Source organism: Eleutherodactylus coqui, chromosome 12 (assembly GCF_035609145.1).
Source record: "Eleutherodactylus coqui strain aEleCoq1 chromosome 12, aEleCoq1.hap1, whole genome shotgun sequence".
Classification (NCBI taxonomy): domain Eukaryota; kingdom Metazoa; phylum Chordata; class Amphibia; order Anura; family Eleutherodactylidae; genus Eleutherodactylus; species Eleutherodactylus coqui.
The window spans coordinates 39,063,491-39,087,651 of NC_089848.1; the positions used below are offsets into that span (position 1 = coordinate 39,063,491).

General features: G+C 49.6%; 1 protein-coding gene across 1 annotated transcript in view; it reads right to left on the reverse strand.

The window, feature by feature from the left end:
* The window catches only part of UPP1 (uridine phosphorylase 1), a 29,493-nt gene extending 10,561 nt beyond the window's left edge, over nucleotides 1–18,932 (reverse strand). The window contains exons 1-4 of the mRNA XM_066584786.1: nucleotides 18,816–18,932; nucleotides 16,854–16,914; nucleotides 8,334–8,454; nucleotides 648–806 (exon numbers count right to left, since the gene is read on the reverse strand). Of these exons, the coding sequence (XP_066440883.1) occupies nucleotides 648–806; nucleotides 8,334–8,454; nucleotides 16,854–16,906 (333 nt within the window). The 5' untranslated portion in view covers nucleotides 16,907–16,914; nucleotides 18,816–18,932. The remainder of the gene's footprint in view (nucleotides 1–647; nucleotides 807–8,333; nucleotides 8,455–16,853; nucleotides 16,915–18,815) is intronic.
* Nucleotides 18,933–24,161: the final 5,229 nt, after the last annotated feature.

Genomic DNA, 24,161 nt, shown 5'->3' on the forward strand with positions numbered 1-24,161 from the left:
CTCTACTAGACACAGCAGGACATGATGAACATCGTAAAAAATGGTCGAATTGATGCTTTTTTTCCACCCTTGAAAAAAAATAAACTTGTGTAATACATATGTACCCCTAAATGGTGCCATTAACAACACAACTCACCCTGCGAGGGTCCGCATACGGCGCTGTCATTTGGCATGTAAAGATGAAAACCAAGAGGTCAGCGGCCCCCGTCAGCGGTTCAGGCGTATAGAGGCATTAGCCGGGGCGGTTATCGTCTCCCGCTATGTATGGCTCACTACTGCTGTGTGTCTACCCATCCTGTAACCCACTCATGTAGGTGTAAGTGGGCAGATCCTTCGTTTAGAACCATCTATCGGGTACAATGACATATAAACACTTTCTGCGCCGCGGTAAAATCTGCAGCACAATCCAAGAGTTACAGAAGGATTTGTCAAGGACTTTGCACAATGAGATTCCGCACGGCGGGCCCCGTTCTGCAGCATGTGGATGAGATTTGTTAAAGTGTCCTTCGGCTCGTTGCTACTGTAATAAACGGCCGATTTTCGGTCTGCAAATCTGAATGGGAACACGGCCATGTATCTGCCCCATGTGAAGACGCCTGGATTGTTGGAGATAACCCATGTACACGCGTGTATTGACGATAACTTACACTGATTGCCAGTACTGGTCCAACTTTGTACATGGCATAGCGGTCAGTTCCTGCACATATATTGGCAATATCATCCTTAGGGTCTCCCAATTTCAATTCTCCAGCAATGTACTGAGCGAAAGCCTTCATCCTCCATGCGCTTCCCCCGACACACACAAACTGAAGGTAGAAACATCAAGGTATTTAATCATTAAGTATATTTTGGAATCTAGCATTGCAAAGTTTAATTTGAGACTTAACACCTTAACCCCTTAAGTGACGCATTTTTCGTTATTTACAGGTTAAACGACGTCACTTTTTAATTAGCATTTTAAATTCTATGATTTTTTTCTGTACTTGTAATGTTTTTAAAAATATTTAGTGTAGTTTAGATTTGATGCAGGCAATCCCAGCAGTGATTTTTGGGGAAGGGCTTGAAATATAAGCCCTTCCCTGAAAATCATCCATATCTGGTGTAAAAAATAAAAAAATATATACTCACCTCTCCAAATGGTACCCTAAAAATCATCCCTAGCTTGTGTTAAAAATATATACTCACGGGGGGGGGGCGTGGCCAAGCAGCCGAACAGATCGGCCGCATGTAGCAGGAGCTCCCGCTAAAGCCGGTGGAAAACATCATCCTGCACTGATCCTGAGAGCCCTTTGAGCCGACCATACCTTCCCGAGGCGGGGAGAGAGGGAACAGAATCCTCTGCAGCGCTTCCGCGGCATCTCCGACGGGGATAGCATCGGCGGCGGACCCGCGGCACTGTGGACGCCGCCATCCTGCAGCAGCGCGGACCGGCATTGGTGGGAGTGGGAACGAGAGGAGAGGGCACAGAGAGGCTCCCCTAAACGGAGAAGAGAACGGCAGCGACGGCATAAGTACAGGCGAGTACACAGAGAAGGAGATCTGTGGGGCTGAAACTCCTGTACAGCTCTAATCACCAGAGCCGAACTTTCCAGCCATAGCCGGGGGGGACAGTCATAATAATCCACATCATAGATAGGAGTCATTTATAGGCCCCATACGTGGTACCTGCATAACCAACAGAACTCTCTACAAAGCAAAATATACAACGACTTTGCCATGGGTCCCACTAGGCAGAATTCATCCGTCGACAAGCTCAAAGCATTCGCTAGAGGGATAACACGTAAAGACCCTGGCCCTGAATCCACGCTATCCGCTTCAGCAGCAACATCAGCAGTGAAAGATACAAGCCAGGGCCCCCCTGAAGGTCTGGTCCAAACCCTACAACAGCTATCTGAACAGCTCCTGACGGCAATACAAACGTCCATGGCTACTCTCACTGGGAAAATAGATGAGGTCAAGATGGACGTAAGTCTACTGAGACAAGATCTCCAAAACCTGGGAGAACGAGTCACTAACACAGAAGAAAGAATCTCTACCTTAGATGACACTGTCTCACCAATGTCGGCTACAGTAAGAGAACTCACACAGAAAGCCGAATACTGGAGACAAAAGGCGGACGACCTTGAAAACCGTTCGCGACTAAATAATTTACGCATAGTGGGACTGCCAGAACGTGCGGAGGGACAAAGGCCTGAAGAATTCGTGGAACGGTGGCTGCGCGAACTTTTCCCCAATGCCAACCTATTGCAAGTCTTCGTGGTGGAGAGAGCCCACAGAGTGCCTACGAAACCACCTATACCAGGTGCCCCACCTAGACCTCTACTAGCAAAACTACTGAACTCCCGCTACAGAGATACGATCCTACAAGCTGCCAGAAAGGGAGGACCTCTACGACACGACAACGCTACAGTATCCATTTCCCCAGATTTCTCAGCGGATCTTCAAAAGCAAAGGGCTTCATTCTTCGGCATTAAACGACAACTCCGAGACCTGCAGCTCCCATACTCCATGGCCTATCCGTCGCGCCTGCGAGTGGTGGATGGAGATGGCACCCGCTTCTTTTCTTCACCGTCGGAGGCAGAAGAATGGCTGAATACCAGGCGTCGACCAGAATGACTGTAATGTATACATAACCACCCTATTATTTCCCTTTAGGTACTGGGACTCCGGCGCAACAAACGCACATATCCTTAAACCACCTAAACACAACCCAGAAACCTTATTATAGACATAACTCGACCACAGATGAACCTGAGGTTGACCGCTGGGATCGCTGTTATCTGTTAGAGGTCACCGCGCCTCTTCTCTCTCTCTCAAGTATACATTGAGATACTATTGCATGGTGTATGATAAAAACAATGTCTGGTGTTGTGGGGGGTCGCCTGGCAAACAAAAGCATATAGGAAAATCCATCTGGACTCGATTGCCTATGGCGGGGATAATTATGGTGTCCTGGAATGTCAGAGGCATGGGATCAGCCAGAAAGAGATCCATAATAAATTCCCTAGTACGCTCCTGGAGACCACATATATTATGCCTGCAGGAGACCCACCTCACACCCGATACTACGAGAGTACTGTCCAAACCATGGGTCCAGTGGTCTGCCCATTCATGCCACACGTCATACTCCAGAGGGGTATCCTTACTGATAGGGAGAGCTCTCAGATGGGAGGTGGAACAGCTAAAAAAAGACCCAGAGGGTAGATATATATTTGTGAGAGCCAAAATTAACAATGAACCCTATTGTTCTCCTATGCTACTATAACCCACCATCTACATCGACAACACTCCTAGCTGACGGTATCCTATTCGCCTCATTCTCGCTAGATGCAGTTGCCATCTGCATGGGTGATATGAACACGATAATGGACCCCCTCCTAGACAGATTTGGAGGTAGCGCCCAAAGGGAGAGAGACCCGAATACAACCTGACTGGCCTCCATGATCTCAGTGACAGGATGGCTAGATTTATGGCGGGTATTTCACCCACAACAACAAGAATTTTCCTGCCACGCAGCCCACAACCACGCTCTCAGTCGCATAGACTATATGTTCGGATCCCCCTCATTATTCCCAAAAATTAACTCTATAGAATTCCTGCCCCGAGGGATTTCAGATCACTCACCGATCCGTATGGAACTGAGAAACCCAGGCCCAACCGCCATTAAGAGAGTGAAGATACACCCATTCTGGCTCTCGCTGTTCGGCCCCAATGACCGAATACAGGACCAGATTCAAATATACTATGAAGCACATGAGGAACACTCCGATAAGATATTGGTATGGGAGGCGTTTAAACCCTACCTTAGAGGCTGCTTCAGGTCCTCAATCTCTCTTATTAAAAAGTCACAGCGCGAGAAGGAGAACACTTAGCGGAACAATGTCAGTCATTGGAAAAAGAATGTATTGCTGACCCCTCGGACGCTAAGAGAGACAGATGGCTACAGATAGGCAGAGGGTACCTGCTATGCTTAAGAGGAAAGGCCCAAAGGAACCTATTTTTCACCCGACAGTCATTCTTCGAATTGGGCAACCAATCTAGCAAATTACTTGCTTTTATGGCCAGACAGGAGACCGCTCCCCCATCAGTACTTCGGATCAAATCAGCCGAAGGAATAACACTTACAGACCCCCAAGATATTCTAGATAGATTCAAACTATTTTATAGTGATCTATACCAATCCCAAACAAACTATTCCCCTATAGAATTAGAAAACTACTTAACCGGCACAAAATTCCCAGTACTGCAAGAGACCCACAAATCCTTACTAGACTCCCCTATTACAGTAGAAGAGGCAATGGGAGACATGGCGAAAGGCAAGACCCCAGGACCAGACGGCCTGCCAATAGAGGCTTACCTACAGTACAAAGACAAAATTATACCAAACCTACTTACTTTGTATAGACATATATTCGAGGAAAGCCGCCTCCCAGAATCAATGTTGGAAGCTAACATAAGTCTTATACTAAAACCAGATAAAGACCCGCAGGACTGCGGATCATACAGACCCATTACTAAATACTGACTATAAAATCCTTACTAAAATACTAGCTACCCGTTTAAACCAGGTCATAAAGGACATCATACACCCAGATCAGGCCGGCTTCATCCCTGGAATGTCCACATCGGATAACATCAGAAGGACACAGGTGATCACGCAGGTGGGATGAAGGTGGAGGGCAGATTGGGCCTTGGCCTCGCTAGATGCTGCTAAGGCATTCGACTCTGTGGAATGGCCATACTTGATGGGAACCCTCAGAAGATTTGGATTTGGAGACTCATTTATTAAGTGGATCTCTATCCTATACAGATCTCCGACAGCCAGAGTAGTGGTGAACGGTCTGACCTCCACCTCCTTCCTACTTCACAGGGGGACTCAACAGGGTTGCCCGATTTCCCCCCTTCTATTTGCAATTGCAATAGAACCATTGGCTCTGAGAGTTCGGCAACATCCATTGTACAAGGGCATTCAGATAGGACCCAGAGAAGATAGGATAGGATTATACGCTGATGACATAATATTATACATGTCAGACCCTAGAGACACCCTACCATTGGCCATCTCTCTAATAGACGACTTTGGGAATTACTCAGGATTACGCATAAACTGGCAAAAATCTGCCTTTATGCCACTAAGACCAGAGAAATGGCGGACGGAGGAAGTATTTTGCAAACTACAAATTACCCCCCAATTTAAATACCTCGGGATCCACATTACCAGAGATCACACCCTAAGCCTCGACCTGAATATTACCCCGCTACAATCCAAACTAAAGACCTTACCGCTGTCTGTGGCTGGCAGAATAAACCTCATTAAAATGATGATTCTGCCCAAATATCTATACAGTCTAGAACATGCGGAAATAACCGTACCGCAGAAATTCTTCAAAAAAACAAACTCGCTGATAGTATCATTCCTCTGGGGGAAATCTAGAGCCAAGCTCCGTATGAGCACCTTACAACGACCTAAAGAGATGGCAGGAATGGCACTACCTGATTTTAAGATCTACTACTTGGCAGGACAGGTCAGATATATCCGTCACTGGCTGTCGGGCGCCCCCCTCCCAAACTCCGAACACCATCTGATGACTTTTCTCTCAGAGGTATCACTATGGATCCTCCTGGAAAAACCAGCACTACTGACCAGACAGATGCTACCCATCCATAAGCTTGTGGTTAATGTATGGCAAGCATGTAAACTACTAACTAAACAGGAGGGCACCCCACTGGAAACCCCCTTATGGGACAATAGAGCGCTACCACATCTGATGAATCTGCCAGACAAACAGTTCTGGCTGAATTTGGGAGTCACTACATTGGAGCACTTGTATATTGACGGGGTACTGGCCTCCTTTGAGCAACTACAGCAGGTATACCAAATCCCAAGAACAGGCTTCTTCAGATACTTGCAACTTAGACACGCCCTTACAACACAATTCCCGGAACCCAGGCGCCCCTTCTCCCTACACCCACTGATAGGTATACTGCGTACTCAAGGACCGAAAGGCCTGATATCGGTGCTATACACCCATTTATTACACGCCAAGATCCCTGATACACCAATGGCAGCAGTAGAAAGATGGAGAGAGCTTATTCCCTCCCTCACAATAGAGGACTGGTAATCTGCAATGGCCACATACACCACGGTATCACCAGCCGCAAACAATAAATTAACTCAATTATATATTTTACACCAATGTTACCTGACACCGACCAGGCTGCATAAAATGAATAGGGCAGTGACTAACCAATGTCATCGCTGCCGAACACCCAATGCAAACTTTAATATGGAACTGCCCAGACATTTACGCATACTGGGGAGAAATCACAGAATTCTTGAGTCAACTACTGGAGCTGCTGGTGCCACTTGAACCAGCCATGTGTTTATTGGGCATATTGGATGAAGAGCAGTGGCAGTTCCACGATAAAATTTTCCTTACCAAGGCATTATTCTATGCCCGCAAAGTGATAGCGCTACGGTGGATGGATAGGCGCCCTCCGACGGTGCTGAAATGGCAGAACATTATCAACTCTACCTTACCATACGAAAGAATAGTCTACAAAAACAGGAAATGCCCAGAAAAGTTTAATAAGGTATGGGGGAGATGGTGAGGGTCAACAAACACAATCTTTACACCAGGAATGTTCCAAAACTTATTAGCGGGAGCCATGTCCAGATCTACCCCCTAAAGAGAGTACTAAATACTGAATCATATCAACACCATGGATAGATGTATCAATACACAAAGCATGTATATATACATGATATGCAATGTACCTTGTTTTCATTACCTGACTTCAAAGAGCTTACGATGTATGCAATATTGTTTTATTATATATTGTACGAAACATAATTGTTCAATAAAACGAGTTTTAAATTATATATATATATATATATATATATATATATATATATATACACACACACACACACTCACCTCTGCGCCATTGTCGGGGTCCAACAGCTGAAAAGGCTGTCTCTGATTGGCTGAACGCTCTAAGGTCATTCCTTCTGTGACAGCTGAGCGCTGCCTGTGATTGGGCACAGCGCTCAGCCAATCACAGGCAGTGCTCAGTCCATTCATTGAATTCTATGAATGGACTGAGCGCTGCCTGTGATTGGCTGAGCGCTGTGACCAATCACAGGCAGCGCTCAGCTATCAGTCAAGGAATGGCTGAGGGCTGCCTGTGATTGGCTGAGCGCTCAGCCAATCAGAGACAGCGCTTTCAGCCGACAAGGATTTTTAAATCACCACCGCGGGGTGTCCCCTCCTCAGTGAACATTGTGGCAGCACTGTCAGAGTGTCCAGCGATGAGTGGACTGCAGCGGGGATGAAGGAATCCTCTGTCACTGCTGTTACATCGTCAGGCATGCGTCCGAGACAAATTTACAATTTTTCTCCCAAACGCATGTGTGATGACGGAGTCAGGCAAGGGGTTACGATAACTCGGTTTATTTGTCCTTTCAATCGTTTTTCAATTAATTTTGTCATGTAAGACAAGAGAACAAGAGCTTCTCACTGGCTTCAGATAAAATAACTTGTAGCAGAAAGTTATCAAACTCAAGTAAAACTTTGCTACATCTTGTGTGCTCAATGTTGCATTTGGCTGTGATTTGCCCACCTTTTTTTTACCACATTGCTTCTTACTGCAGTACTGCCACCATAACTTGTCCATCACAGCAGTTCTAAATGATTTCTTATAGCTGACTTTTTAAAACCTTCGTGTCCATTACGCTCTATTGCGTCATTGGCAGGCCTAAAAGTGAAATGCTGTACTATTGAGGCTTGCGGTGCGGGCTACGAGGTGCGGGCCTCGTAGCGGAGCTACGAGGAGCAGCTCTCCGGCACGAGCGGCCCCATTCAGAAGGGAGAAGACCGGACTGCGCAAGCGCATCTAATCGGGCGATTAGACGCTGAAATTAGACGGCACCATGGAGACGGGGACGCTAGCAACGGAACAGGTAAGTGAATAACTTCTGTATGGCTCATAATTAATGCACAATGTACATTACAAAGTGCATTAATATGGCCATACAGAAGTGTATACCCCCACTTGCTTTCGTGGGACAACCCCTTTAAGGCTTAAACAGGCCACGTCCTTAAGAAGTTGAACAGAAACCACAGCCACCAGTTTCAGACAAACCACAAAAGGCCCCGGATTTCTGAAGTTTTTTCTGTAGTCGTGTTGAGAACAACTTTATAGCTGTAGAATTTCATACTTTTAACGTTAATTTCCGAAATAAACTACGGATTACAAATATCAGAGGCCTGAAGAAAGAGAGGGTTACTTTATGTCTTTAATATGATGTTCGTTTACTTATCCCTTCTCACCTTAACGTCACCAAACAGAGCAGGAAAGTCATGTGTATTGGTTCCAAGATCAAAGTGGTATAAGATGTCTTCTTCCATCTTCTCCAGGTGTGGGTTGGACAGGTGAATGCGCCCGGGTTCTCTAGGAAACCAAACAAAAATATCAGTATTATTCAAAGGGTTTCCTCATCTTGGGTCAATAATTATTCAGAGTATAATGAACTCTTATGTGTCATTTGGGTATCAATTCCTCATCATTGTTACCTTCCAGAGAATGATCGCCTGATCTTGTGTGCTGCTCTCATATACCAGTATGTGCAGCTCACTACTCTGATGCAGTTAGAGGGGTTGTCTGCTTAGTGTATGGAATTATACGTTTTCACCCATCCACTGGATAATGGATCGGTGGGGGGCTAAAGTGTATGGGCCGCCACCGCGCATGTACCTGTTGCTCCATTCACTTCAATGGGACAGAAAGATATGGCTGAGCATAGCGCTTCCAACAGCGCCACTCAAATAAATGGAACGACACCGCTCCTCTCATTTCAATAGGGCTGACAAGAATAGCTGAGCATAGACTCGACTACTTTTCCGAGCCATTGAGATGAATGAAGAGTTGAGAAATTGGATCCCTAACTAGGAACGCTACTGGTGCATTATGTCTCCACCGGATGTATGGGTGGACACATGGGATAGCTGCTGTCTGTGAGAGGTAACTCCCAGGGCACTCAGGTTGGTCGGTGTTACTGACAGGGAAATTGCAGAGGATGCCCCACCCTCAGCTCCCGCATTCCCCGTGACATGGCCCTGGGCAGCTCATACATGTCCCTGGTAGACTGCCATATGAGCTTGCCTCCCCCCCTGCACTGCACTCAGACCTCTCCTCCGCTCCCGTTCCCCATGTAGCCGCTGCTGCTGTAGCTGGCCCCACTGTCACTCTCCCTATTTCCGCTGTGGCTGCTGCAGCCGGCCCTGCTGTGACTCTTGTCTGCGCTCCAGCGCGTTCCTCATACCTGGCCTCCGCTATGGTTCCCCCTGTGGTAGCTGCAGAGAGGACCACTGTCCCCATCCATGGCGCGTCGGTAGAAGGTGGGGGGGGGGGGGCTTTGATACAGTTGCTGACCAGCATCAGTAACGGCCGCATCTTCAGGGCTGGTACACAGAGGGTAGATTTATGGAGCAAAATGGCTAGAAATCTACCACAAATTGCACCAAAAGACTCTTTCACTCTGCAGAAGTTTGCACCAGTATTTATAATTCCAGAACAATGTAGAGATGCAAGTCTCACCGATATATGAATATACACTACCGTTCAAAAGTTTGGGGCCACCCAAACAATTTTGTGTTTTCCATGAAAAGTCACACTTATTCACCACCATGCGTTGTGAAATGAATAGAAAATAGAGCCAAGACATTGACAAGGTTAGAAATAATGATTTGTATTTGAAATAACATTGTTTTTACATCAAACTTTGCTTTCGTCAAAGAATCCTCCTTTTGCAGCAATTACAGCATTGCACACCTTTGACATTCTAGCTGTTACTTTGTTGAGGTAAGCTTGTGAAATTGCACCCCACGCTTCTAGAAGCATCTCCCACAAGTTGGATTGGTTGGATGGGCACTTCTGGCGTACCATACGGTCAAGCTGCTCCCACAACAGCTCAATGGGGTTCAGATCTGGTGACTGCGCTGGCCACTCCATTACCGATAGAATACCAGCTGCCTGCTTCTGCTGTAAATAGTTCTTGCACAATTTGGAGGTGTGTTTAGGGTCATTGTCCTGTTGTAGGATGAAATTGGTTCCAATCAAGCGCTGTCCACTGGGTATGGCATGGCGTTGCAAAATGGAGTGATAGCCTTCCATATTCAGAATCCCTTTTACCCTGTACAAATCTCCTTACCAGCACCAAAGCAACCCCAGACCGTCACATTACCTCCACCATGCTTAACAGATGGCGTCAGGCATTCTTCCAGCATCTTTTCATTTGTTCTGCGTCTCACAAACGTTCTTCTTTGTGATCCAAACACCTCAAACTTGGATTCATCCGTCCACAACACTTTTTTCCAGTCTTCCTCTGTCCAATGTCTGTGTTCTTTTGCCCATCTTAATCTTTTTCTTTTATTGGCCAGTCTCAGATATGGCTTTTTCTTTGCCACTCTGCCCTGAAGCCCAAAATCCCGCAGCCGCCTCTTCACTGTAGATGTTGACACTGGTGTTTTGCGGGTACTATTTAATGAAGATGCCAGTTGGGTACCTGTGAGGCGTCTGTTTCTCAAACTAGAGACTCTAATGTGCTTATCTTCTTGCTTAGTTGTGCAACGCGGCCTCCCACTTCTTTTTCTACTCTGGTTAGAGCCTGTTTGTGCTGTCCTCTGAAGGGAGTAGTACACACCGTTGTAGGAAATCTTCAATTTCTTAGCAATTTCTCGCATGGAATAGCCTTCATTTCTAAGAACAAGAATAGACTGTCGAGTTTCAGATGAAAGTTCTCTTTTTCTGGCCATTTTGAGCGTTTAATTAACCCCACAAATGTGATGCTCCAGAAACTCAATCTGCTCACAGGAAGGTCAGTTTTGTAGCTTCTGTAACGAGCTAGACTGTTTTCAGATGTGTGAACATGATTGCACAAGGGTTTTCTAATCATCAATTAGCCTTCTGAGCCAATGAGCAAACACATTGTACCATTAGAACACTGGAGTGATAGTTGCTGGAAATGGGCCTCTATTCACCTTTGTAGATATTGCACAAAAAACCAGACATTTGCAGCTAGAATAGTCATTTACCACATTAGCAATGTATAGAGTGCATTTGTTTAAAGTTAGGACTAGTTTAAAGTTATCTTCATTGAAAAGTACAGTGCTTTTCCTTCAAAAATAAGGACATTTCAATGTGACCCCAAACTTTTGAACGGTAGTGTATATATAGTCCCTCTGTGTTGAATCCACTGCTGGTTTGGGTTTAAAACCAGAACACTGCTGTGTGTACGTAGCCGTAGAGTGCTAGCAGTGTGCCAAGTTTATCAGAGGAGTTGTGTCAAGATGGCATCCTTATTCATGTGCCGTATTAGGGCACAGAGTGGTGCCCTCTGCCTCTATGACCCTAAGTTAGAGCGCTCCTGTCCTGACTGACCTTCTACCGTAATGATATCACCGTCATTCATGAGAATGGCTGTCCACATAAGGGAGATGGAACAATACCTCTGTAGCGCCACTTACTGGATACCAGCTTTGCTGCAAATCAATGTCCGACCCTTTATACAGGTCTTTAAAACAATGAACGGGAATTGAAAACCAAAGCAGAATCCATACACAGACAGCAGTTTCGAGGATTTTGCCCCTCAGCTGTGTGCAGTTAGATTCTGGCTTAGCTAGTTAGAGGCCTATGACGTCAGTCGAGAGGGGTATCATTACTCCTTAAGATCTCCTTTAAGTCTACTCACTCACCTTCTAGGTGCTCTCCTTAAGGAGTGATGATACCCCTCCCGACCCACATCATAGGCCTCTCACTAGCCAAGCCAAAACTTACTGCACATTGATGAGGAGCAAAAACCCTGAAACAGCTGCCTGTGTATGGATTTCTGGCTTGTTTTCAATTCCCAATCATTGTTCCAAAGACAGGTATAAGGCCTCCTGTCCACAGGCGATATGTCACTGCGTAATCCGCGGCGGTAATCCGGCTGCGGGTAACACAGTGAATGCTTCCCATAGATTTAACTATGGAAAGCACAGCCCGACGTTCACGAGCGGAGCATCATTCTCCGCGGTGAGCTATCAGTTCTCCCGCCTGCTCCCCCGCGGCAGAATATCACTAGCGATATTCCATCATGGCCGTGGACAGGGGGCCTAGAGGGTTGGACATTGATTAGCAGGAATGCCGCCATCCAATAGGTGGCGCTGCAGAGGTATTGTTCCATCTTTCTTATTTGCATATAACAGTTGTCCTGTAATACGACATTTGAGAAATGTTAGGCGGCCGTGGCTGTTTGTCGGGGAGGTGGAGAGCAGCAAGTGTCTAGGAAAGCAGCGTGGCCATCAGGAGTCCTAGAACGCACGGGACTAATTGTGTCCACCATGATTGGTGTAAAACCTGCCAGCCAAGAGGTGCTGTAAAGGAGAAGGAACGTGTCTTGCAGGATGCAACAAATGTATCACTCTGTGTTCACTTCTCTGATGGCGTCGCTTCTGCCTGTCCGGTCACGTTTTATCCTAACGTTTCCCAGTATTACGCCCCACAGTACGGTAACACGTTGCAGAACTTCTCCTTGTTAAGGCGAGGGCTGCTTCGCAAAATAGAACTGCCGAAACCTGTGGGTTTACTTCCATTGTGGAAGAGAAAGTTGTAAACGACCTCGTAAAAAGGTCACAAAAAATAGTCGTTTTCAGAGCTGCCATAATTGTACGGACTGGTAGAACATCATTACAATCTTCAGACTTGGCAGAGTGAAATGTGCTGAGGACATCTCCATCTACTCCCTGAGCTACAAGTCCACAGCGGAGCGACCCGTGATAGCGGCTGATTCTACCCCTGCTCTATCCGTCACTCACACCGCTGTCCCATACCCCTGATGACGCTGCTATGGATGGCATGGGGGGGGCATCACTGTTTGAGCCCACTTACTGGAGATCATGTGTCCAGAGGCTGCTCTCCTCAACGTTACAGTCAGCGACCGACTGTCCAGCCCATTCATCAATATGGAAGCAGCGCTGGGAGTTTGTACTATATGTCAGTTTCTACCAGTTTTCTAGACCCATTTCTATTTGAATCTGACATAGATAAATGGTTTTCTAGCCGGTTAGTGGAAGGCGGGTCACTAGCGGGGCATTGTGCCCTACTGTAACCCTTTCCTCCCACAGGCCAGCTCTTTCCATCTTGTATCTTCAACTATTAGGAGTATTTCTACAATGAAAAAAGGCAACAGGTCTGACATCCGAGCCTGAGGACACCGTGCGGACTCTCTGTGTCAACAGGTTCTCTTTAAGGGCTCACACCCACTTCTGCGATATCGTTGCTTTTTTTTTTTAAACGAGATTGTCAATGGGACTTTCTAATGTTAAACGCATCGCACAAAAATCACAAAGCGCAAACCAGCGATGCGTTTTTAAGGCCTCATGTCCACGGGGAAAATTAGGCCCACTATGGATTCCCCATGGAGAATCCGTAGCGGGTTCCTCCTGCCCCGCGGACATGAGCGCTTAAAATAAGAATTAACTCACCTCTCGCCCGCTCCGGATCTTCCCTTCGCCGCGGCTTCATCTTCTCTCCGTCGCGGCCGGATCTTCTTTCTTCGGCCCGGCGGATGTGCATGGCACATCGGTTGCGTACCGCGTGCATGCGCCGGCCGCGACGGAGACAAGATAAAGCCGCGGTGAAGGGAAGATCCGGGGCAGGTGAATATATCATTATTTTTGGTCTCACGCGAATCCGGACGGCTTCCATAGAAGCCCGTGGGAGACCCGCACGAAAATGGAGCATGGTCCAGATTTTTTCATGCTCCTTTTTTTTTAAAATCACTTTTATTGACCATCCGCGGGTATTTATCTACCCGCAGGGGGTCAATGCATCCCTATGGGGTGCGGATCCGCAGGCAGGCAGAAGAGTTAAAATCCGCTGCGGATTTTCATCCTTCTTTTGCCCGTGGACATGAGGCCTAAGGCCTCCTTCCCACGAGCGTGACGGGCTCCGCAGCGTAATATTACGCTGTGAAGCCCGTCACGGCGCCCCCCAGAGCCCCTATACTTACCTGCGGGAGATAGCGTGAAATCGCTTCCCCGCCCACCGCCGCCCGTCACCGCCCGTCACCGCCCACCGCCGCGCGTCACCGGCCGTGTCACGTGACGCGGCCGGCCGTGTCACGTGACGCGGCCGTGCGCGTCATATGGCGTCATATGACGCGCGGCGGTGGGCGGGAAAGCGTTTTTTCACGCTATCTCCCGCTGGTGACAGCGGGAGATAGCGTGAACGGACGGCTTCCATTGACTGCAATGGAAGCCGTCAGTGCGTACAGCCCGTCCTCACCCGCAGAAAATAGAGCATGCTGCGGGTGAGGACGGGAGAAATCGCGGTGCGTAATTCCGCGGTGGAATTACGCATCGTGAGCATTGTGCTATTAGGTTCAATAGAACCTAATAGCTGCGGGCAACGCAGCGGATTTTCGCCGCGAATTACGCGGCGGAAATCCGTTCGTGGGAAGGAGGCCTAACACTGCAAAGTCCCAATGACAATCACCTTAAAAAAAACGCAGCGATATCGCAGTGTTAAAAAAACCCACAGGTGGGTGTCCGCCCTAACTTAGATCACAAAGTGAGACAAGTTCACACCAGCGCTGCAGAGTCCTGTTTTACTTCTTCGTTATGGAAGGAGGAAAAAGGCGGCCATTGGCTGTAGGGAACCGTCATACGATGGAACCGAGGACCACCGAATGCAGCTCAATGACTATAACCGGCTCCGTTTGGTTCCCGGATGGCTTCCAGTATTCTACAGGAGGGGTCTGCATCGTGTTCTGAGGGAAGGTCTGACTGAAGTGAACTCGCCCTAAGATACGCAATATGTAGTCACGGGTACAATATTGTCGCTGTAAACCGTTAATGTGGACTTTAGTAGGCGTCCGCAGCAGATTTCACCCTTCGGAGGAAAACTCTGCCAAGTGTGAACGCACCCAAAGCAAACAGTGGAGTCTACCAGGGAAAGGCTAGGTGATAAGAGTCTGATGGGTGGGGGTCTAACTGCTGCGATGCCCACCTCTGAGAAAGAGGGTCCCGTGTGCCGTGATAAGAAGATGGGGACCCCTGTTCTCGGGATTGAAGGGGGGTTTAACTGCTAGACCCCCCTGATCAGACTTCTCCCCGATCCCTAAGTCTATGGTGGTGCGAGCTTTAAGTTCTCTTACTCCAACAATATAGAAACACAACAGAAGCACGTCGTACAGTAACTCCTTGGCTTGGATGCAGACGTGAGGCTCCAGGACATGACACAGCTTAACCTCTGACTTGTACTACTTGGAAACCGCTTCACAGGAAGAAGGAGTTCAGACATTTCCCATGCTTAACATCCACAGTCAAGGAATCTATTAAAAGCGGCAGAGCTCATTGGCGCAACCCATGTCCTGTGGAGACGTCCGGCACTGCAGAGCCAACTACTTTGTTTCCACTCAAGGTCTTGTTTGGTTCCTGTTAAGACTTTGAGTTTTCTTCAATGTCTATATCCATAAGATATACAATGTTAAAGAGCACCGCAGATCTTGGTGACACCTTGACCGCCCTCTACTGGACACCCCAGCCACTGTTTCCAACCAGGTTCGTAACGAGCCCTCCTGGTGTCCTAAGGTTTCCAGCATGTACTCCTCCGACCTCAGTCACTGAAATCAGCCGAACCGTTGGCTGATGGGCAATCATTTATTTAATGGGAATCCCCTCGTAGCTTACAGCATCACCCGCCGTCCAGACACGGGGTCCGAGGAGCTGTACGAAGACATTCAGAGGTAGAGGGCTCTTGGTTTCTAATTCATACATTGCACCCCCTCCCTGCACAGGTGATGAAACTTCTTGACTCACTGACTTTCAATGACTCTGTTTCACAACTCGGAATCTGTTTAGGACGTGACATCATTTTTGAGACCTTCTGCCGGCTTCACATTTCCCAACAGGTTCTACTTAAGTGCCTTTTAGATTCCCCAGCTCTCTGGTCATCATGCCTGCGCATGGCTAGTAAAACTGAATCCAATGGGCAAGTGTATTTGCTTAACTGCTGATACCCAAGTGTTCGTGGCAGCCCGGTAATTAGCGCTATAACATGAGTGTTAATGGAGCTCATGTAATACTGGTAGCACTGAGGGTCCTTTTATGAGAGGAGTTCTCGGCCCAATCTAACGACGCCGATCAACAGTCATGTCCTCCAGGAAAACCAGGGGAATTACTAGCTGACTTGTGTAGTCTTCTCAGCTCTCCGGGGTTTTCCATCAGGCGGTTTTGGTCTCCCTGCTGAGCAGAAGGTCTTCTTTTGCAGCACAGCTATTCCCGTTTACAGCCCTTTGCCTAAAAATGTGCAGCACAACAAACCCCGCTCTACAACCAACTCCTGCTGAGGTACCCAGATTTTTGGTGCATCTTACCATCTCTTGGTGGGAGGGCAACCAGTGGATCAGAGTGAAGCACATTCGCTGGCAGTCTCATCGCTGGCAGTGTATCAGATTGAATTACGTTCGCCTCCATGACTGTCTTCATCGGACCGCCGCCTCCGGAATCTGACCGGTAACTGTATAAGACCCCCAGTAACATACAGCGCAATTGACAGAGATGCTATAAGCCAGCGACTCCTCCTCTGCCACTCACAGCTGCTGCCACTTGTGCCCATCACTGCAGGAGATGCCCGTATGCACATATACCTACACTCTTCACTGATATGCCTCCTTTAGACTCTCTGACAGAATATGGATTTTCCCATAGAAAGCCATGGTTACAGCACACACACTGCAGAATCCATCACCAATTACTCTATTGATTTTTCCCACAATGCAGAGCAGCACATGGCGACTGCGCACTTACCCGGACTGCGATGGCTCAGACTGTCCCTTTTTGTTTTCTGTAACCGGTGCCATATTATAACCTTGAAGAAAAACACAGAAAAAAAGAAATATCAGTTGAAGAAGAATTCTCTTGAATGCCCCATAAATCAGCGAGTCTTACCTTGTTTAGCTATACCTTTCTATCAGTTGGGTCATGTGATCTCATGATGCCCCCCCCCCCCCCCCCTCCCCACAACCCTGGGAATTACTAATCTTTATGTTCTCTGCAGGGGTCACTACTGGGAACCTCCAGTACGATAAAATTACATGGACTGTACCACACATTCTGTTCTCAGGGGGAATAGGCTAAAGGCTCCTGTCACACAGTTATAATGAAGGAGATGACAATTTATCCTCCATGACTGTGTATGTCAGGAATTGAACAAGGGACGTCCTGCGCTCCAGTCGGTAGCTCTCACAAGTGATCCTTCCAGCCCTTGGACAGTTCCCTTGCATGACTCTCAGCCTTGTTCCATGATCTCAGTTATCTAGTTCCTGCCTCCTGGTCCTGACCCCACCTCATGGTCCTGACCTCGCCTCTGTTCCTGATTGGGCTTATTATAAAAGCCTGACCCTGGCACTTCCCTAGTGAGATTATACTGCCCTACAGCAGTGGTCAAGCTCCACTTCTGCCTGCTTCTCTGCTATTGCTACAAGACCTCCTAATGGCTTCCCTTCTGACTACGTTACCTGCCTCACCCATCTGTACTGCAATCCAAGTAGCTGACTCCTGGCTCTTCCCTGACTACTCTCCAGACCTGCGGCTATTAACACCTGAGGCTCCAACCCAGTGCCTGAAACCGCTACAGTATACTTATGGCGAATGTAGAGGTTAATGATATCTACACTGTACACCCAGCAGACAGAAACTGTGTGGCCACCAGCTAATGCATCATGGGATTGATGTGACAAGGAGACTAACGTCAAGCTGGTGCCTGATAAGCATCAGACATGGGGCTGCACTGCATGGAGGACAGTGCAATCTACAGAGCCCTCCAGACTGTGGCAGGCAATCAGATGAGGGGTTCAGGCAGGGAAAATGGGTTTTCAGGGGAGTTCTATAAAGTAACAAGCGTTATCTAAAGTGTCCCACAGGTGTGCTCCTGTACCCGGATGGCAGCGGGCAGTCTGTCCCACAGGTGAGCTCCTGTACCCGGATGGCAGCGGGCAGTCTGTCACACAGGTGCGCTCCCCGTATCCAGGATGGCAGCGGGCAGTCTGTCCCACAGGTGCGCTCCTGTACCTGGATGGCAGCGGGCAGTCTGTCCCACAGGTGCGCTCCTGTACCTGGATGGCAGCGGGCAGTCTGTCACACAGGTGCGCTCCTGTACCCGGATGGCAGCGGGCAGTCTGTCCCACAGGTGCGCTCCTGTACCTGGATGGCAGCGGGCAGTCTGTCACACAGGTGCGCTCCTGTACCCGGATGGCAGCGGGCAGTCTGTCCCACAGGTGCGCTCCTGTACCCGGATGGCAGCGGGCAGTCTGTCACACAGGTGCGCTCCTGTACCCGGATGGCAGCGGGCAGTCTGTCCCACAGGTGCGCTCCTGTACCTGGATGGCAGCGGGCAGTCTGTCACACAGGTGCGCTCCTGTACCCGGATGGCAGCGGGAAGTCTGTCCCACAGGTGTGCTTCTGCACCTGGATGGCAGCGGGCAGTCTGTCCCACAGATGTGCTCCTGTACCCGGATGGCAGCGGGCAGTCTGTCCCACAGGTGTGCTCCTGTACCCGGATGGCAGCGGGCAGTCTGTCCCACAGGTGTGCTTCTGCACCTGGATGGCATCATTGAGTTTCGTCAGCTTTCTGACAGGTTTCTCACATATGAGATGAGGTCCTCCCTGCCTGCATGTGTATAAATAGGGACCTCTATTGCTCGCTGTTGTCACCCTAGAGGCGATCAGAAGACAGAAGGGGCAGTCATGTATATAATGCGGGCCACCTACCTCCTGCTGTACGTGACCTTGTGTTCTCCTCAGCGCCGCGGAGAGCTGTGGTGGATGCCGGCCGTCCTGACCCGCCCAGAGGGATGTGCCAGGAAGCCGCCGCCCGGCCGGAGGCTCCATGAGTATCCCCAGGTATGATGGAGCCGCCGCCCTCCGCCGCTTCCTCTTCTGTGAGGTGACGGATGTGATATCCGGCGGCACTTATTACTGGACATGTCGTCATGTTGTCACCGTCCCTCACCGCCCCATGACAGGCCATACAGAGGGTGTACGGGGGACACGGTATAATACAGAGGGGTGTACGGGGGACACGGTATAATACAGAGGGGTGCACGGGGGGACACGGTACAATACAGAGGGATGTACGGGGGGACACGGTATAATACAGGGGGGTGTACGGGGGACACGGTATAATACAGAGGGGTGTACGGGGGACACGGTATAATACAGAGGGGTGTACGGGGGACACGGTATAATACAGGGGGGTGTACGGGGGACACGGTATAATACAGAGGGATGTACGGGGGACACGGTATAATACAGAGGGGTGTACGGGGGACACGGTATAATACAGAGGGGTGTACGGGGGACACGGTATAATACAGGGGGGGTGTACGGGGGACACGGTATAATACAGAGGGGTGTACGGGGGACACGGTATAATACAGAGGGGTGTACGGGGGACACGGTATAATACAGAGGGGTGTACGGGGGACACGGTATAATACAGGGGGGTGTACGGGGGACACAGTACAATACAGAGGGGTGTATGGGGGGACACGGTATAATACAGGGGGGGTGTACGGGGGACACAGTACAATACAGAGGGGTGTACGGGGGGACACGGTATAATACAGGGAGGTTACGGGGGGGACGCGGTATAATAAAGGGGGGTGTACGGGGGACACGGTATAATACAGGGAGGGTGTACGGGGGACACGGTATAATACAGGGAGGCTGTACGGGGGGGACACGGTATAATACAGGGGGGGTGTACGGGGGGACACGGTATAATACAGGGGGGTGTACGGGGGACACGGTATAATACAGAGGGGTGTACGGGGGACACGGTATAATACAGAGGGGTGTACGGGGGACACGGTATAATACAGAGGGGTGTACGGGGGACACGGTATAATACAGGGGGGGTGTACGGGGGACACGGTATAATACAGAGGGGTGTACGGGGGACACGGTATAATACAGAGGGGTGTACGGGGGGACACGGTATAATACAGAGGGGTGTACGGGGGACACGGTATAATAAAGGGGGGTGTACGGGGGACACGGTATAATACAGGGAGGGTGTACGGGGGACACGGTATAATACAGGGAGGCTGTACGGGGGGGACACGGTATAATACAGGGGGGGTGTACGGGGGGACACGGTATAATACAGGGGGGTGTACGGGGGACACGGTATAATACAGAGGGGTGTACGGGGGACACGGTATAATACAGAGGGGTGTACGGGGGACACGGTATAATACAGAGGGGTGTACGGGGGACACGGTATAATACAGGGGGGGTGTACGGGGGACACGGTATAATACAGAGGGGTGTACGGGGGACACGGTATAATACAGAGGGGTGTACGGGGGGACACGGTATAATACAGGGGGGTGTACGGGGGACACAGTACAATACAGAGGGGTGTATGGGGGGACACGGTATAATACAGGGGGGGTGTACGGGGGACACAGTACAATACAGAGGGGTGTACGGGGGGACACGGTATAATACAGGGAGGCTGTACGGGGGGACACGGTATAATAAAGGGGGGTGTACGGGGGACACGGTATAATACAGGGAGGGTGTACGGGGGACACGGTATAATACAGGGAGGCTGTACGGGGGGGACACGGTATAATACAGGGGGGGTGTACGGGGGACACGGTATAATACAGAGGGGTTTACGGGGGACACAGTACAATACAGAGAGGTGTACGGGGGGGACACGGTATAATACAGGGAGGCTGTACGGGGGGGACACGGTATAATACAGGGGGGGTGTACGGGGGGACACAGTACAATACAGGGAGTTGTACAGGGGAATACGGTATAATACGGGGGGGACAGTACAATACAGAGGGGTGTACAGGGGGACACGGTATAATACAGAGGGGTGTACGGGGGACACAGTACAATACAGAGGGGTGTACAGGGGGACACAGTAAAATACAGAGGGGTGTACAGGGGGACACGGTATAATACAGAGGGGTGTACAGGGGGACACGGTATAATACAGAGGGGTGTACAGGGGGACACAGTACAATACAGGGAGGTGTACAGGGGAATACGGTATAATACGGGGGGGACAGTACAATACAGAGGGGTGTACAGGGGGACACGGTATAATACAGAGGGGTGTACGGGGGACACAGTACAATACAGAGGGGTGTACAGGGGGACACAGTACAATACAGAGGGGTGTACAGGGGGACACGGTATAATACAGAGGGGTGTACGGGGGACACAGTACAATACAGAGGGGTGTACAGGGGGACACGGTATAATACAGAGGGGTGTACGGGGACACAGTACAATACAGAGGGGTGTACAGGGGGACACGGTATAATACAGGGGGGTGTACGGGGGACACAGTACAATACAGAGGGGTGTACAGGGGGACACGGTATAATACAGAGGGGTGTACGGGGGACACAGTACAATACAGAGGGGTGTACAGGGGGACACAGTATAATACAGAGGGGTGTACAGGGGGACACGGTATAATACAGGGAGGTGTACAGGGGAACACGGTATAATATGGGGGACACGGTATAATACAGGGAGGTGTACAGGGGAACATGGTATAATACGGGGGTGTACGGGGAACACGGTATAATACAGGGAGGTGTATGGGGGACACGGTACAATACAGGGGGGTGTACAGGGACACAGAACAATACAGAGAGGTATACAGGGGGACACGGTATAATACGGGGCAGGGGACAGGGACACAGTACAGTGAGATGTACGGGGGACAGTACAGTACGGTGAGGTGTACAGGGGGGACACAGTAAAGTGAGGTGTACGGGGGGGACACAGTACAGTACAGTGAGGTGTACAGGGCGGACACAGTATAGTACAGTGAGGTGTTCAGGGGGACACAGTACTACAATACAGTGAGGTGTAGGGGGGCACAGTACAGTGAGGTGTACGGGGTGGGGGGCACAGTACAGTGAGGTGTACGGGGTAGGGGGCACAGTACAGTGAGGTGTACGGGGTAGGGGGCACAGTACAGTGAGGTGTACGGGGTGGGGGGCACAGTACAATACAGTGAGGTTTACAGGGGGACACAGTACAGTACAGTGAGGTGTACGGGGTGGGGGGGACGACAGTACAATACATTGAGGTGTACAGAGGGACACAGTAAAGTGAGGTGTACGGGGGGACACAATACAGTGAGGTGTAGGGGAGCACAGTACAGTGAGGTGTACGGGGTGGGGGGCACAGTACAGTGAGGTGTACGGGGTGGGGGGCACAGTACAATACAGTGAGGTTTACAGGGGGACACAGTACAGTGAGGTGTACGGAGGGGGGACGACAGTACAATACATTGAGGTGTACAGAGGGACACAGTAAAGTGAGGTGTACGGGGGGACACAATACAGTGAGGTGTACGGGGTGGGGGGCACAGTACAGTGAGGTGTACGTGGTGGGGGGCACAGTACAATACAGTGAGGTTTACAGGGTGACACAGTACAGTACAGTGAGGTGTATGGGGGGGCACACAGTACAGTACAGTGAGGTGTACAGGGGACACAGTACAGTAAGGTGTACGGGGGGACACAGTACAGTGAGGTGTACGGGGGGGGGACGACAGTACAATACATTGAGGCGTACAGAGGGACACAGTAAAGTGAGCTGTACAGGGGGACACAGTACAGTGAGGTGTACGGGTTGGGGGGCACAGTACAATACAGTGAGGTGTATGGGGGGCACACAGTACAGTACGGTGTACGGGGGACACAGTACAGTACAGTGAGGTGTACGGGGGGACACAGTACTACAATACAGTGGGGTGTACGGGGGGACACAGTACAGTGAGGTGTACGGGGTGGGGGGGGACACAGCACAATACAGTGAGGTGTACGGGGGGACCCTACAATAGAGTGAGGTGTACAAGGGGGATACAGTAAATGAGGCGTACAGGGTGGGGGGGGGCACAGTACAATACAGTGAGGTGTACAGGGGGACGACAGTACAATACAGTGAGGTGTACAGGGGGACACAATACAGTACAGTGAGGTATACGGGGGAACACAGTACAACAATACAGTGAGGTGTACAGGGGGACACAGTACAGTGAGGTGTATGGGGGGACACAGTACAATGAGGTGTACGAGGGGACACAGTACAATACAGAGAGGTGTACAGGGGGGACACGGTATAATACAGCTGGGTGTACGGGGGACACGGTATAATACAGTGAGGTGTACAGGGGGACACGGTATAATACAGGGCATTGGACAGGGACACCGTACAGTGAGGTGTACGGGGGGACACGGTACAGTACAGTGAGGTGTACGGGGGGAACACAATACAGCGAGGATTATGAGGGCGCTACACAGTACAGTACAGTGAGGTGTATGGGGGTACACAGTACAATACAGAGAGGTGCACGGGGGGGATACAGTATAACGCAGTGAGGATTACGGGGAGATACAGTACAATTCAGTGAGGTTTATGGGGGGGGCACAGTACAATACGGAGGGCTACTAAGTACAATACAGTGAGGTGTGCGGGTGACTACATTGCAATACAATGAGGTGTTTGGGGGGTTACACAGTACAATGCAGTGAGGTGTACGGAGGGCTACTAAGTATAACACAGTGAGTTGTACAGGGGGGAATACAATACAGTGGGATGAATGGGGGTACACACTGTACAATACAGCGAGGTATACAGGAGGGCACAACACAATATAGTAAGGAGTACAAGGGGGACACAGTACAATACAGTGAGGAGTACAGGTGGGGGGCACAGTACAATACAGTGAGGAGTACGGGTGTGGGGGGGGGGGGGTGGAGGGCGCAGTACAATACAGTGAGGAGTACAATTGGAATCCAAGGCTTGAAGTATACAACTTGTTTATAAGACCTAATAAGAGGGGAGGAGGTGTTGCATTGTATTTTAGGAAAGCGTACATCTTCACAGAAATTCAGGGGGGATGATACCTATCGATCCCGCCTCTGTTCCTGATTACTCACGGATCGACTATTCCGACTTACCACTACCAACCGTTACTGCAGAGCCTTGATCGATCACTCTAGAGAGATTGAAAGCTTGAAGATATTGGAATACAGGATGATTTGTATCCAGCTTTCTCAGGCTTCTGCC